The sequence below is a fragment of the Heloderma suspectum genome, chromosome 1, assembly GCF_057233095.1.
Source record: "Heloderma suspectum isolate Gila_16-S chromosome 1, 16-S_ref, whole genome shotgun sequence".
Lineage (NCBI taxonomy): Eukaryota > Metazoa > Chordata > Lepidosauria > Squamata > Helodermatidae > Heloderma > Heloderma suspectum.
Window position 1 is genome coordinate 111026906 of NC_139458.1, and position 15553 is coordinate 111042458.

Sequence of the window (15553 nt, forward strand, 5' to 3'; positions counted from 1 at the left end):
AATAAAAAATAACGGCAGAAAATTGTGCAAATGTTTTGGCAATTTTCTGCAGTTTTTATTTATTTTTTGCTTATTTTCATAAGGGAATCAGAAAGAAAAGAAAATGGCTGCCAACGGCCATCAGCAGCTCTGCTCCTGTAATCGTTGCTTCTGCTATGGAGCTCTGTGGTAGTGCTGCGTTAACCATGGGGGCCTGCTCAGACATCAAGCGACGCCATGGTGGAGCCCACTAACTGTGTTGCTGCAGGTGGTTAGTGAGCATGGTCTGAGTGTGGTTAATAAACCACCATGGTAGGGTCTGACCTCCACTCAGATGTCACGCTAAGCCACCATGGTTAGGTCAAAAATGCTAACCATCATGGCTTAACATGACATCTGAAAAGGGTCGTTATAAAAGGGGCAGGGAGAAGTCACCTATGAGGATGCTACTTCAAGTTGGTTCCATGTGATAATTGATACGTGTAAAGTTGCACTTAGTGTGAGGAATTTTCTCATTAGTTGAAGCATCTTGTTGTATGGATACCATCTTTCAGAGTACTTGGAAATGTTTTGTCATTCATTAACGTTTTTGGTCTGCACAGTAGTTGACATTTTTCTGCAGTTAAGTGTTTGCCAACGATAATACACTTAAGAAGTATACATTTATAGTGGGTTCATGTTAGTAATGAACATGTAGTGGGCTGGAAGGAAGGAGAGAAAATAAGATACTGTATAGTTAGTCCATTGCATCTGCCCATTCTAATTTGTGTAACTTACTTGATCTGTATGTCTTTCTGGATGGATAAACACAAGGGTGAAGGTGAGTTAAGAGCTAAATGAGAGGAATTGGATTTGTAATCTATGTTGTCATGCTATGCTCAGTTGGTTAAATATGAAATGGTATGGTTTAAGCCCCTACTTACATTTCTGCATAGCTTCTCTCTCTCTCTCTCTCTCTCTCTCTCTCTCTCTCTCTCTCCCCACTGCATCATGAATACCTCTGCAGGCATTGCCCTTTTTTCCTTCCAGCAGAAAATGAAAAGGCTAATATAGCAACTGGAGCAACTTGGGTTAAAAATAACACTGCACAAAAGAATGGCATGTGTCTGTGACTGAAAGAGAGGATGTAAGAGATACTGTGTTCCTTCTATGATATGCTGGGGTCTAAGTGCTTATTCTCCCCCACCCCCCACTCCCAAAAGCATGCTATCCTGGAAGATCTATACAGAGCCAGGACTATCTTTGAGGTATTTTATTTAGTAGCTCCCCTTCCTGAACTGTCCAAGGCAAACCATTCAACATCACAGTAATTCAAGTCTATGCCCCAACCACTGATGCCGAAGAAGCTGAGGTTGATCGGTTCTATGAAGACCTACAACACCTTCTAGAACTAACACCAACAAAAGATGTCCTCTTCATCATAGGGGATTGGAATGCTAAAGTAGGAAGTCAAGAAATCACCGGGATAACAGGCAGGCATGGCCTTGGTGCACAAAATGAAGCAGGACAAAAGCTAATAAGAGTTTTGCCAGGAGAACACGCTGATCATAGCAAACACTCTTTTCCAACAGCACAAGAGGCGACTCTACACATGGACATCACCGGATGGTCAATATCGAAATCAGATTGATTATGTCCTTTGCAGTCAAAGATGGAGAAGGTCTATACAGTCAGTAAAAACAAGAGCTGGAGCTGACTGTGGCTCAGATCATGAGCTTCTTGTTGCAAAATTTCGGCTTAAATTGAAGAACGTAGGGAAAACCACTAAACCATTTAGGTATGACCTAAATCATATCCCTTATGAATATACAGTGGAGGTGAGGAATAGATTTAAGGGGTTAGACCTGATAGACAGAGTGCCTGAGGAACTATGGACGGAGGTCCGTAACATTGTTCAGGAGGCAGCAACAAAATCCATCCCAAAGAAAAAGAAATGCAAGAAAGCCAAGTGGCTGTCTGATGAGGCTTTACAAGTAGCTGAAGAAAGAAGGGAAGCGAAAAGCAAGGGAGAAAGGGAGAAATATGCAACAAGAAAGTAGCATATATCCAACTGAATGCAGAGTTCCAGAGAATAGCAAGGAGAGACAAGAAGGCCTTCTTAAATGAACAATGCAAATAAATCGAGGAAAACAACAGAATGGGAAAGACTAGAGATCTCCTCAAGAAAATCAGAGATCTCAAGGGAACGTTTTGTGCAAAGACGGGCATGATAAAGGACAAACAAGGCAAGGACCTAACAGAAGCAGATGAGATTAAGAAGAGGTGGCAAGGATACACAGAAGAACTATACAGGAAAGATCTGAATGTCCCTGATAGCCATGATAGTGCGGCCACTGAACTTGAGCCAGACATCCTCGAGAGTGAAGACAAGTGGGCCTTAGGAAGCATTACTAACAACAAAGCTAGCGGAGATGACAGTATTCCAGCTGAGCTATTTAAAATCCTAAAGGATGATGCTGTTAAAGTGCTGCATTCAATATGCCAACAAATTTGGAACACTCAACAATGGCCGCAAGACTGGAAAAGGTCAGTTTACATTCCAATTCCAAAGAAGGGCAACGCCAAAGAGTGTTCAAACTACCGCACAATTGCGCTCATTTCACATGCCAGCAAGGTGATGCTCAAAATCCTACAAGCTAGGCTTCAGCAGTATGCGAACCGAGAACTACCGGAAGTCCAAGCTGGGTTTCAAAGAGGCAGAGGAACTAGAGATCAAATCGCCAACGTTCGCTGGATCATGGAGAAAGCATGAGAATTCCAGGAAAACGTCTATTTCTGCTTCATTGACTACGCTAAAGCCTTTGATTGTGTGGATCACAACAAACTGAGGCAAATTCTTAAAGTGATGGGAGTACCAGACCACCTTACCTGTCTCCTGAGAAAGCTGTACGAGGGTCAAGAAGCAACAGTAAGAACCAGACATGGAACAACCGAGTGGTTCAAAATTGGGAAAGGAGTACGACAAGGCTGCATATTGTCACCCTGCTTATTTAACTTATATGCAGAGTACATCATGAGAAACGCCGGGTTGGATGAATCACAGGTCGGAATTAAGATTGCCGGGAGAATTATCAACAACCTCCGATATGCAGACGATACCACCCTAATGGCAGAAAGCGAAGAGGATCTCGAGAGCCTCTTGTTGAGGGTGAAAGAGGAGAGTGCAAAAGCTGGTTTGAAACTCAACATTAAAAAAACTAAGATCATGGCATCTGGCCCCATCACTTCCTGGCATATAGAAGGGGAAGTAATGGAAGCAGTGACAGATTTTACTTTCTTGGGCTCCAAGATCACCGCAGACAGTGACTGTAGCCATGAAATTAAAAGACGCTTGCTCCTTGGGAGGAAAGCTATGGCAAACTTAGACAGCATAGTAAGAAGCAGAGACATCACCTTGCCGACAAAGGTTCGTCTAATCAAAGCTATGGTTTTCCCAGTAGTAATGTATGGCTGTGAGAGCTGGACTATAAGGAAGGCTGAGCGCCGAAGAACTGATGCTTTCGAACTGTGGTTCTGGAGAAGACTCTTACGAGTCCCCTGGACTGCAAGGAGGTCCAATCAGTCCATCCTAAAGGAAATCAACCCTGAGTGCTCATTGGAAGGACAGATACTGAAGCTGAAGCTGAAATATTTTGGCCACCTAATGTGAAGAGAAAACTCTCTGGAAAAGACCCTGATGCTGGGAAAGACTGAAGGCAAGAGGAGAAGGGGACGACAGAGGATGAGATGGCTGGATAGCATCACCGATGCAATGAATATGAACTTGAGCACACTCCGGGAGAGAGCGCAGGACAGGAAGGCCTGGCGTGCTATGGTCCATGGGGTCACGAAGAGTCGGACATGACTGAATGACTGAACAACAACAACTTCCCGAACTGACAAACTCCAAAACTACATGATGATTTGCAGTAGGAGCTGTTGATCAGGGATCACAAGGATGTTTACGCTGTGTCTTTACTAAGATGTGAATTAGTACTTTGGATCATGGCTATTGACTCCAAGAGCATCTCTATACCAGCCTAAAATCCTGCATTTAAAGCAGGGCTTTCTGCATCCATTTAAAATCCAGGATCCCTTTACATTTGCTTCCTTTCCCCTCTCCTTCTCCCCCTTCTCCAGGTCTTCTATATGTTTCATTGACCTAGCTCCTCTTCTTGCCATTTTTCCTCTTTTCACTGAGGGAATTCAAGCGGAACACAAGTGGGGTAATTTGATAGCTTGTTATTCTCTATCTATTTAAAAACAGAATAAAAGTAATTTAGAGCGCAGTCCTATGGCCGCTAGACAGCCATAGGATTGGTTGCTTCCTGGGAACCGAACTCGGAGCCCTGCTCCAAGGTCACTTCCCGGAGAACCACGTCTCCAACCCCTCCCCCACTGCCTCATAGGCAGTGCAAATCGTCCCTGTGCTCAGAAGAGAAGCATGGAACTGGTGAAAGGGGGCGTTCCCAGGGGCAGGGCAGGATGGAGAGTTCGTAAGTGCCAGTATGACACTTCCTATGTGTCGTCTGGCCTCCCCACCCCGTGCTCCAAAGTTCCGCGGATAGACAGCAGAAATCGGCTATCTAGCCACGAATGCAGGGCAGCTGGATCCCCTCCGTGCTCCTCCCGCCGTGCACTGGGTAGGCAGTCGCCTCTGAATTTGGAGGCAGCCGCCTTTCCGCATAGGATTGCTCCCTCTATGCCGAAGATGCTCTGGAGGTTCACAGTGTCATCTAAAGGACCCGCAAACTTCTGTGAATGAGCAATCTCGATAGCAAGATAAAAGCTGTGTGTGAAGGAGCCCCAAGTCAAAGGTGCAGATCTACAGTTGGGCTAGAGATGTCCTTGTCTTCGTAGATCAAACTAATCATGTTCTGAATGGATTCATTTACATTTTTTATAGCATGCCTACTTTAAAATACTCTCCTCATTTCTTTATTGTTTGATTTTAATCAGTTAGATTGACTAAAAAGCACTCTCTCAACTAATCAGGCAACAATTGTGTTTTTTTTAATCATTTTTTTAACGTAGCTACAATTTTAAAATGTCAGATGGCAAGCACACCTGAAAAGAGGCATTGCCTCTTCTCTCACATGCATTAAGGAATGTCTCTTTTAAGGTGTTCCAAACATACAGACATCTCAAGCAAAAAGTGTACTTTCAATGGCAGGGTTTCATAGTCTGCAAAAGTGGAATTGTGCTCACAGGGCACACCCACTGGAGGAAAGCAGAGGGGCAGGGAAAAGGAGACACTAGACTCTTCCTACAATCTCCTGTGTTTTCTGAAAAACTGCTCTGTAGGGTGGAACATTCACTTGACAGTACATCAGAGGCGAGTTGGGAACCCTCCAAAACAGTACAGGGGATGGTATGGGACTTGCATGAGAAAGGAGGAATCTGAAAAAAAATCCGCTCCTCCATTTCCTCCAGCAGGATCCCCACCGGATCACAGTCCCTTCAATTAATGGATGGTGCCCTTCTGTTCATGGAAGGGCAGCTCTGGACCCAATCTAGACCCAGAACAACTATTTTCACTCATTGTAAATTTATGCAAGTGGAGGGAATTATCCTATGACCACTAGACAGCAACGCAAGGCAGGGGGGATAGGATATTTTGGATTCCTGGATTCAAGGTCAGAGACAGCACTCTGACCTTGGACCTAGGAATCCACACTCCCCTCCCCCTCTCCCTCGCAATGGATGCAGAGAGAATCACACTGGCTGCCTCCCTAAGGTAGGTAACGGGGTGTTTCAGTGAGCAGGGAGGGAACTCAAGAGGCCGGCTTACACCGTATCCCCAGGCCTCTCCAGCCTCCTTGCCTCCCCCCTCTGCAGTACCCCAGCTAGATGGGCAAAAAAGCCCATCTAGCTAAAATGCAGAGTGGGAGGCGCAGCGGAGGCAATGATCACCTCTGCTCTGCCTCCTGCTCTGCACTGGATACTCATAAGTCTCCTAATTCGGAGGCTTATTAGCATCGAGGGCAGATCTCATAGGATTGCAACCCTTAATCACCTAAAACTCATATGATTAATCAGCTAGGATTTGTTTAATGACAGCTCTGGTATTTGAAACTGAAGAAGTGCTCAGATTTTATTTTTTATTGGTTGTTAGGCATGTATTGGTACATGGTAAGCCACCATTAGAACTTAAATTGAAAGGTGACCTATACATATTATAACATAAAGTCACTGTATGTTTTATGTATCTTAAAGGGCAGCCTGCAAAAAACTGACTGTAGAGAGGCAGGCCCAGAAAGTTCTGCTAGCATAAGCAATTACTCTCTCATCATTTGAATATTGTAAGTAAATAGACATCTTAATATAGGTTTAAAATGGTTTTCAGTGTAGATCCTGCAAGTTAATTATGGGCTAGATCAAGTTGGTATTAGTTAGTGGTAAATTGTATATGGTAGGCAGCTCTTAAACCAAGCATCCATGAATTCACTCATCAGCACATCAGAGGAGAGTGTCTGGTCCTTTCATGAAAGGACATGAAGCGGCACACATCCCTTCCCCTGAGCTCTCATATTCATGGAGGTTTGAAGAAAGTAAGAATCAGCAAGAGCCTTTCTCTCTTCTACAGGCCCAATTACAGCTGAGAGAAATGCCTGCCCAGGTGCTCTGCACATGCTAGGGAACTTGGTAGCAAGTACAAACAAGAATCTGGCTGTTAGTCACATTTTTTGGACCCCTGGTTTTCAAGGGCGGAATCATGGAGGATACGTCTGCCAGTCATTATATCTATATCTACTCTCAGGTTCAGAGGCATTATAGAAAAGGGATGTTGTGCTCATGTCCTGCTTATGGGCTTCCCCCAGGCATCTGGTTGGCCACTGTGGGAAACAGGATGCTGGACTAGATGGGCTTTTGATCTGATCCAGGAGGGCTGTTCTTGTATTCTTAAATAGTGGTGCCTTGCTCCTAAGCATAGCTTCTATACCACCTCGAGTTAATACCAAAGAGGTTTTTTGGTATCACTCACAAACACAGTTTAAATGAATGGAAGCTTTACAGAGGTTGTTAGAAAGCACCAAAAAAGGCCTCAGTGGGGCCTGGTAAAGTAGCCAAATGTTCACATGTGTCAAAAAGTTGGAGGGTTTGCTATACTAAAGTGAATTAAAAGAAACCTCATACCTTTTTATGATGATAATAAAATATATTTACCCTTACATTTCCTGCAAAATTATTGAATCTATATTTATGCCTTCTGTGTCCCTGAAAAGATAATGCCATCTAATGGTAGGTAGGGACAATTGCAAGTAGCTGATTTGTTGTTTTAATTTTTAAATTAAATTGAAAGTATCTTTGGCATATACTATCATTATTGATTCATTATGATCATGCTAATGAAAGTAAATTGAAGACTTTTGCTAACTTGCATGGGAAAATGTGCAAGTTAAACAAGCTCCTTTAGCAAGCTATTTCTGTTATGCGTTTGAGTAATGTTTCCAGAAAATTCATGAAAATTGGTAGCTTTTGTTTTAGGAATTTGCTTTATTTGGTCCATTTTCATATCATGGTTTGTTTTTAGTTTTTTAGTCTGTTTTAATGGGTGATGATGACACTGCTTCTTAACATTTATTTAGAATGACTGGGAATTATGCTTCCACCCCCACCCCCCCAGCATGCATAGTGAAAACTACAATAAGAAAGATGGGATATGACCTGTTGATACTTTTTGCCCAAACTGGACCCATTCATAGAATTTGTAGGTGTTCTTATGCATTGTTTTTTTAATAGTATTTTTTTAAATATATGTTAATATATTTGCTACCTGTGTCTGTAATCAGTGGTTGGAGTGCAATGATAGATTGGGGTTAGTTTATTCTTTAAAAAACACACTAGTTTTTCGATTCATTTTGGATTTATATGAATCATACAGGTTATATTCATATTGGAGGAGAGGTACTGTCCGACATATAAAGAAATAACTGATTCCTGTTAAACTTGTTCTCTGGGTTTTTCTTTAGCTGTGTTTGTCTTTCTTTTAGGTACCAAAGCAGCTGCAGAATATACAAATGGTGTCTATGACATGGTGTCACCTGCTCAGTCAATGTATTTTGGTACACTCCAAATCCTGCACCTATTGGAAGATTTGAAGTTGGCATTAGAAATGCTCAAGGATCCTGAAGAGAGAGAAGCTTTGAGGAATCAGATACCGGGGACTACAGCAGCTTGTATACATGACTGGCTGGAGGAAAATCTGGTAAGCATCAGAAGGAATCATTCTCTCCATCTTGGGGCGGGGGGGAATATTGACTCCTGTATCAGTTTTGTATATATGTGTTCTTTGAAATATAAGAAGCAGCCATATAACCAGCATGTAGGAGTTATTTTGTATAGGTGATACTAGCCTTCAGGAGAGCCCATAGTGCAGTTTTCCTGGGTTCAGTCTCTGGTAGCTCCAGTTAAAGGATTTCAGGTAACAGGACTGGGAAAGATCCTTTCCAGGAGACTACACTAGACTTGATAGCAGTAGATCTTTCAGTTTTGCACTTGGATTGACCACAACCACATAGAAAGAGTATGGGTGGGTGTCAGGATTCCACCATTGATGTGGACCCTCTGAACAACTCCTTAGGATCTCTTGCTTTCTTAAGAGTCCCACCTTCCTTCTTTTACCTTCCCCTTTCAATAACATGGTGTTTAGACTGCAGGCGTGGGGTTATTGACACTCTAGGCACAGGGTTTAACCACAAGAGTTTACTGGTAAATTAAAGCAAGCAAACCACAACTAAAGGTATTTACACAATAGAGCTGAGTGATACAAAAGGCATTAAGAGAAAATAAAAAGTTGCGAAATGCAAGTTCCTTTACCCTAGCTGCACTTAGACTTCTCCAGGCTGCTTCTTCCTGCTCCCTCTTCAGGTTCTGGCCTTCCCGACTCTGCTGTTACTGCTCTGATATTTCTGACGCTCTCTTTTTATACCCTCCTCCCTCAAAATACTGAAAGTACTGCTTCAAACTAGAAGAAATGAAACAACTGGGGAAATGAAACTGGCACTTAACTGGGGAAATGAAACTACTCTTCTCAGGGATACCCCTTCCCAACAAAAAAAACCTCCAGGCCTCTAGGCCTGACCTTTTTCCTTGCTTCTGTAGGCCGCAAACCTTCATATTGGGGTGTTAGGATTTCAATAGTAAAAGAGTGTGTGCATCTGATTTCTGGAGGACAAAAAGTGTGGAATGATCCCTTTCCTACTGTTTACTTCCATGTAGCACTGCTACGCAAGCTCTTTTCTCCCAGGCCTTACTGCCAATATCAGATCCCAGTTGAAGGGGAAATGACATAGGAGGACAGACTGTGGGGAAATAAGCCATGGGTGTCGTGAGATTTCTGCTCTCCTCATCTGTGTGCCCCTTTTACCCTTAAAATCAAACCCATACCCCACTTTCTGTGTGATTGCAGCAGATCTGGGTGTAACTTGAAACACCTAGATCTGCTGTTGTCATGTCCAGTTTGGCTCGAAGACTGTGAAAAACAGTTGCCACTAGGGATGGGCGAGTCTGTCAAGCTCAATTTCACGCGGGTTCTCATTTTTCTACTGCTACGTTCATTCTGTCCTGTTTCTGAATCTAATTGCAAAATCTTTTAGGCTGCTCAAAAATCCATAATTTTTCATGTATGTTTTTCAAAATATATACATTTTTGTGCATACCTTTTCAAATGCACACATTTTTTGCAAGCAATTTTTCGCTGTGTATTTAAAGGTAAACCAGATTTGCTGTAATCATACAGACAGTGGGGTGGGTTGATTTTAAGAGTAAAAGGGACAAAATAAAGTGTTTTTGTTTGCATTTCCCCAAATATATGCATTTTTAGTATACACTGCTTCAAATTTTCATACGTAATTCTTTTTGTGAACTACGCCACAAACTTCAGAAAGGTACAGATTTTAACAATTAACTTTATTCCAGTTCATATTTATGTTTAGGAAATGTGAATTTGGTAAGTTCACATTGAAATGCAAACCAAACAAATTTCTCACCCATCCCTAGTTGCCACTCAGAGTAGATAGAGCATTAGATGGATTAGTGGTTTGAGTAGGTAATAAGATAACATCCTGGCCTTGACAAATGGCAGCTTTTCAGAACTTGGGTATGGAGCTGAACTACTCCTGAATATGAAGAAGGTGGTGGTAAAACAACAACAGCAAAAGTTCATGTGAGACAGCAGTTTTATAATTTTGGCCTCTGTCATTGTTTGGAAAAGAGTTCTCAGAATGCAGGAGATAACTGTGTTACCTTGCAAGTTAATGTGTGCTTCCACTTCTGAACAGGTTAATGTGTACTAACACTTTAGAACACTTTCAGTCTGTTTGTTAGCAAAATGCCCTGGCTTCAAATTGCATGCCTCAAGGTATTGTATCACAGTTAGGAACTTAACACTGAGAACTGGAGGGTGGTTCAGATTTCAAAACATTTTACTTAGCTTTGGTCTCTTTGAATGGGTTGACTACCTCTTCAATTTGGCTATTACCAGTCACACGTTCACCACCTGCAACTGAACAGCTTAACTAAAGAAAAGAGCATCTGCACTTGGAAGGTGTACCCTGTGGTGGGCATCTTATAATCTGCCATAAGATACATGTTTAGGAATTCATGTATTATGTTTTTTAAAATAGTATTTATGTTATAGCTAGCCCTGAACTATAAATCTAAGAGTCTTTGATTCTGATTTTTGTTCCATGCTTCCTCTATAGTAGGCAGAAGATTAATTATGGCCATAGAGGTAGGAAACTGGGTTTATTCTGTTTGACATTTGACTTGTTGTTCTGTAATAATCTTGCAAATAAATGAATGCATTCTCAGCCAGTACTTCCCTGTACAGAAAATTGACCAATACTGAGAAACCACAATTTCTCCTAATTGATATTTGTCATAGTACTTTTATTCTCTCATTAGCTGTATTGATTTCACTAAAGAGCACAAGCAGTGCATTCTTGTAAATATATGCTTGAGCTTACTTGCATTTACTTGCAAATATATAAAAATAAAAACCTTACCACTACAGCACGATGGATTGGTTCTATAAGTTTGCTTCATAGGGGAAGGGAATCTTCGGATTTAACCAATGTGATGTGCAGGGTAGTTATGTTTAAAAAAAAAAAGTAAATAAATAGCCTAACATTGCACCAAATTCATTTTCGTAAAAGAGTGTTTAACCTTCGAGATCCTGTTTCAGGTAAGGTAGGCTGGATATAAATGATAGAATGAATAAATCTTGCTTATTACACTATCCTCAGCAACACTTCCTTAGGATCAATTTTCTGACACAAAATTGGGCAGGATAGCTAATACTTTGGAAGACAGAAACAAAATTCAAAGTGATCTGGATAGACTGGAGTGCTGGGCAGAAAACAACAGAATGACATTTAATAGAGATAAATGCCAAATTCTGCACCTAGGAAAAAGAAACCAAATGCACAGTTACAAGATGGGGGATACGTGGCTCAACCACACTACAAGCGAGAAGGATCTTGGAATTGTTGTCAATCACAAGCTGAATATGAGCCAACAATGTGATGTGGCTGCAAAAAAGGCAAATGCTCTTTTGGGCTGCATTAATAGAAGCATAGCTTCCAAATCCCGGGAAGTACTAGTTCCCCTCTACTCAGCACTGGTTAGGCCTCATCTGGAGTACTGTGTCCAGTTCTGGGCACCACACTTTAAGAAGGATGCAGACAAACTGGAGAGGGTTCAGAGGAGGACAACAAAGATGATCAGGGGACTGGAAACAAAGCCCTATGAAGAGAGACTGAAAGAACTGGGCATGTTTAGCCTTGAGAAGAGAAGACTGAGGGGAGATATGATAGCACTCTTCAAGTACTTGAAAGGTTGTCACAGAGAAGAAGGCCAGGATCTCTTCTTGATCATCCCAGAGTGCAGGACATGGAATAATGGGCTCAAGTTACAGGAAGCCAGATTCCAGCTGAACATCAGGAAAAACTTCCTGACTGTAAGAGCCATACGACAATGGAACCAATTACCTGGGGAGGTGGTGGGCTCTCTCACGCTGGAGGCCTTCAAGACGAGGCTAGACAGCCATTTGTCAGGGATGCTCTGACTTGGATTCCTGCATTGAGCAGGGGGTTGGACTCGATGGCCTTGTAGGCCCCTTCCAACCCTACTATTCTATGATTCTATGATCTCTTCCAGATGAAAAGCTTTGTATTGATGTGACAAAATGTTGGATCTTTGCCTCTCTGATGTTTTGAAGAAAGGTTTTTTGAAATATCATCAGCCCTCAGCATCCTAAGTAGAGCTGACTAGTATTTATTAATTACATTCCTACACCTCCCAATAGCAGAAGTTCTGTGGGTGTTTCACAACAAGACTACACTACTGGGAACAAAGAGAGGTGGCAACACTAACTTTGCAGTCACAGTGAGAAATTAGTTTCAGTGTTACCTTTTAAAATAGGTACCGTTAGAGCAGTGGCTTCCAAGCTGTGATTCTTATTAGGGGTCTTTCAATAAGATCAGTTAGTGGCAGACTAACTACCCTGATGGGCAGCTTCTCTGCCATTACCAATCTTCTCCTGCAGTGCTTGTAATGTTGGTACATTCCAGGTCACATTCTTGGTTCACGTGCAGTAACATAACTGAACTGAGAGCACTGCCTTAGAGAATGTGTCCCAGAATCCTTTGCAGTACACGGGGATGACTTCACTCCTTTTTTATGAAAACTTTGGCACAGCCCTGCAGTTCCCATGCCCTCCTATAACTGCGCCTATAACCAAGTGTAAGTACATGTATCTGAAGTAATTACACATTCTTTCCTGTTACCCCTGCCTTGTCTTCCCTCCCCTTCATTGTCTGTTGTTGTTTCCCCTGTATTGCATTTCAGATTGTAAGCTCCTCAGGGCAGTTTCCTGTCCTTTAGTACCCCTTACAGTGACATGCACATTGATGGTGCTATACTGATAAGTTGATGATAATAATTTAGCTGACTAATTGATATGGAAAGTGTTCCCAATGAGTAGGAATTCCAAAGTCATGCTTGGCTTCACTACAGAGCTTTTTTCATTCTGCACTAACTTCTAACTAAGTGTGCTCTGACTGCCATAACCCTAAGGCCTAGGGTTAACGTGATTAGAAACAGCTTGCTCCGAAATGGGAAATAAGAGATTACTATTTAAATATTTCCACCTGAAAGATTGCTGATACTACTTTTACCGTCATCCTCAACTTCATGCTCCAGAAATTAGTTACTGTGCAACATGACGGGCACATTTTGGGGAGATGTTAATAAAACTGATTTCTATGCAATTCTTTAAAGTACTCAGAAATATGTTGCCCAGATGTTCTCCATCAGTCAAGTTTCTGTCTAGTGTCTACTTTTACCACTTTAAAAACAAACAAACAAACAAACTTACTTGGAATGCAGTGTTGGTGGTTAAGAAGTTTTCTCTCCCAGCTCTTTTTATATATCCATCCAGTGGCTAAGTGTTGTGAGGAGAGTAGAAAGAGATTTGCACCAGGGGTTTTGTAATATGACTAGTACCTTTCACCTATAGTTCATTCGCTCAAATGTGGCTACAAGTTTCCAGTGACTCAAGACCGTATCAGTCTGTTTAGTTAGTAAGTGATCTGCAGAACTGGAGGCCAAAGTTTCTAGTTGCATTCCTAGTGTTGCATTACAGGCCTTTAAAGCCCAAATATCTGGTTAACATCTCTTTGTTCATCCGATTTAGAATATCAAGTTTGTATCTTTAGCAGATATCATAATTGTAATCCATTGATTATAGTATTAATGGTGTGAGATAGATGGTACAACTATGGGTCTGCTATTGATATATTTGGCGGTATGCCCTTGCTTTCTCCTTTTGAGTTCAATAATCTTTGGTTTATAAAAAGACTTGATTGACTGTAGAAAGGCTGTGAGGATTAATTATGAACAATTATGCTTCTCTGACACAAATCCCTTCAACCAATATGAAGTATGATTTGATTAAAGATCTTTATTAAAACAGATTCAAGAGAGGCCCAACTACAAGTTTACGTAAGGATTTCTTATCTATTTGTACTTGTCCCTGTTCTTGGGAAAAAAAAAAAAAAGTCAAATTATTGGATTGGAGACTGTTAGTTGAACTTAAGATCCCATCAAGATCCATGGGACTTAAATTAAGTCATGACTAAATTATCCTATTGATTTCAGTGGGACCTAAGTTTAACAAACAGTCTGGATTCATCCCATTGTTGTCAGAACATCTGTTTTGCCAATCAAGTTTCATTAACTTGTGTACAAATCTTTCTTCCCCTTCTGCAAGCAAGAATGCCCTGTGAGTGGAGTTCCACTTATAGGAACTCTGGATCCAAATGGCATATTGCAAAAAGTGTAGCCTATAGTTTTGCCAGAGCCATTTGTGTGGTTGACAAATCAATGACAATCTGCTGAGTAAGCATGTTTGGCTTTCCTGGAATCTCATGGATTATGTAGTTTAGACTGTGTTGTGAGTTTTTAAGTTTGAAAATCAATCAGACATCTTGAGACTTCCATACAAGCACCATGATAGCCCCTTGCAATCAAATAGCCCACAGAAACACCCAGTTTAGAAATAATTTTGCATCTTGGTGGCACATGATTCTGCCCCCATGTCTTCATATGCCAATAGGACAAAAAGAGAGGCCTGTTAAAAAATTATCTCAAGCCAAAAATAGATAGCTGCCTTCTGAGTTCCCACTGAACAACACTGTTTCCCTTTAGACGATTGCCATATGGGTGGATTTAGGCACACTCCGGGCTCTAGACATAAATTTATACTGTTCCCATTCCAGGGCCATAATATCTGAATGAACCCATACAGGGGCCCATACAAAAGCTGGGACAGTAACTTGGTTTTATATAGCTCAAGCAGTGGCATCATTAACTTTCAAGTGCTGTAGAAAAAGCATGCTCTTTGGGATGTTTAGGTAAGTCAGAACTGAGTGTATGAGGAAATTGATGAGGGGTACACCTAATTATCAATAAGTGGGGTAACAATATAATATAATCTTGTAATTATAATATAAGGTCTCATCTAATCAATAAGACTTGAGTTGTACTCAAATCTCATTGACTGGGGGCCCAAGGCTGCATTAGACAGCCCAGGCTGTACAGCTGTACTTCAGTAGGTATTATCAAACCATTGCATCCCATTTTTAGTATGTTTGTGTGTTTTATGCCACTTATCTGGAAATGCTCTTACCTTGCAAACAACAACACTCAATTTGTGATCATTGTTGGTTATCTACTGTAGGGGTTGGCAGAAGGTAGATCAGGATCTGCAGTAGATCACCAAGAATTTCTGACTATCAATTGTTTGTTTGTTTGTTTGTTTGTTTATTTATTTATTTATTTATTAGATTTAGTTAGGCTGCTGAAATGAAGAAAGCTTGGGGAGAAATCAGGAATGGATTTTTATCTGGAAAGACTGAGAGCTCATTTCCGGTACTGAACGAGATATATTCAGACATACCCTGTTCCTTCATTCTGAGTGTATGTATGCCCACCCATCTTTCTAAGCCACTATTTTGCATTTGGCTCCAGCTTGTGGATCTTGGAGTTCTAGGGGAAACAACAAAGTACATTCCGCGAGTTTAAAGTCCTC

The 15553-nt window shown here is 41.4% G+C and overlaps 1 protein-coding gene across 6 annotated transcripts in view; it reads left to right on the forward strand.

The window, feature by feature from the left end:
* PPFIBP2 (PPFIB scaffold protein 2) overlaps positions 1-15553 on the forward strand; it is a 163764-nt gene that overhangs the window by 32732 nt on the left and 115479 nt on the right. For all 6 annotated transcript variants that reach the window (XM_084853491.1, XM_084853462.1, XM_084853481.1 and 3 more), the window contains one exon: positions 7953-8167. In XM_084853491.1, the coding sequence (XP_084709617.1) occupies positions 7953-8167 (215 nt within the window). The remainder of the gene's footprint in view (positions 1-7952; positions 8168-15553) is intronic.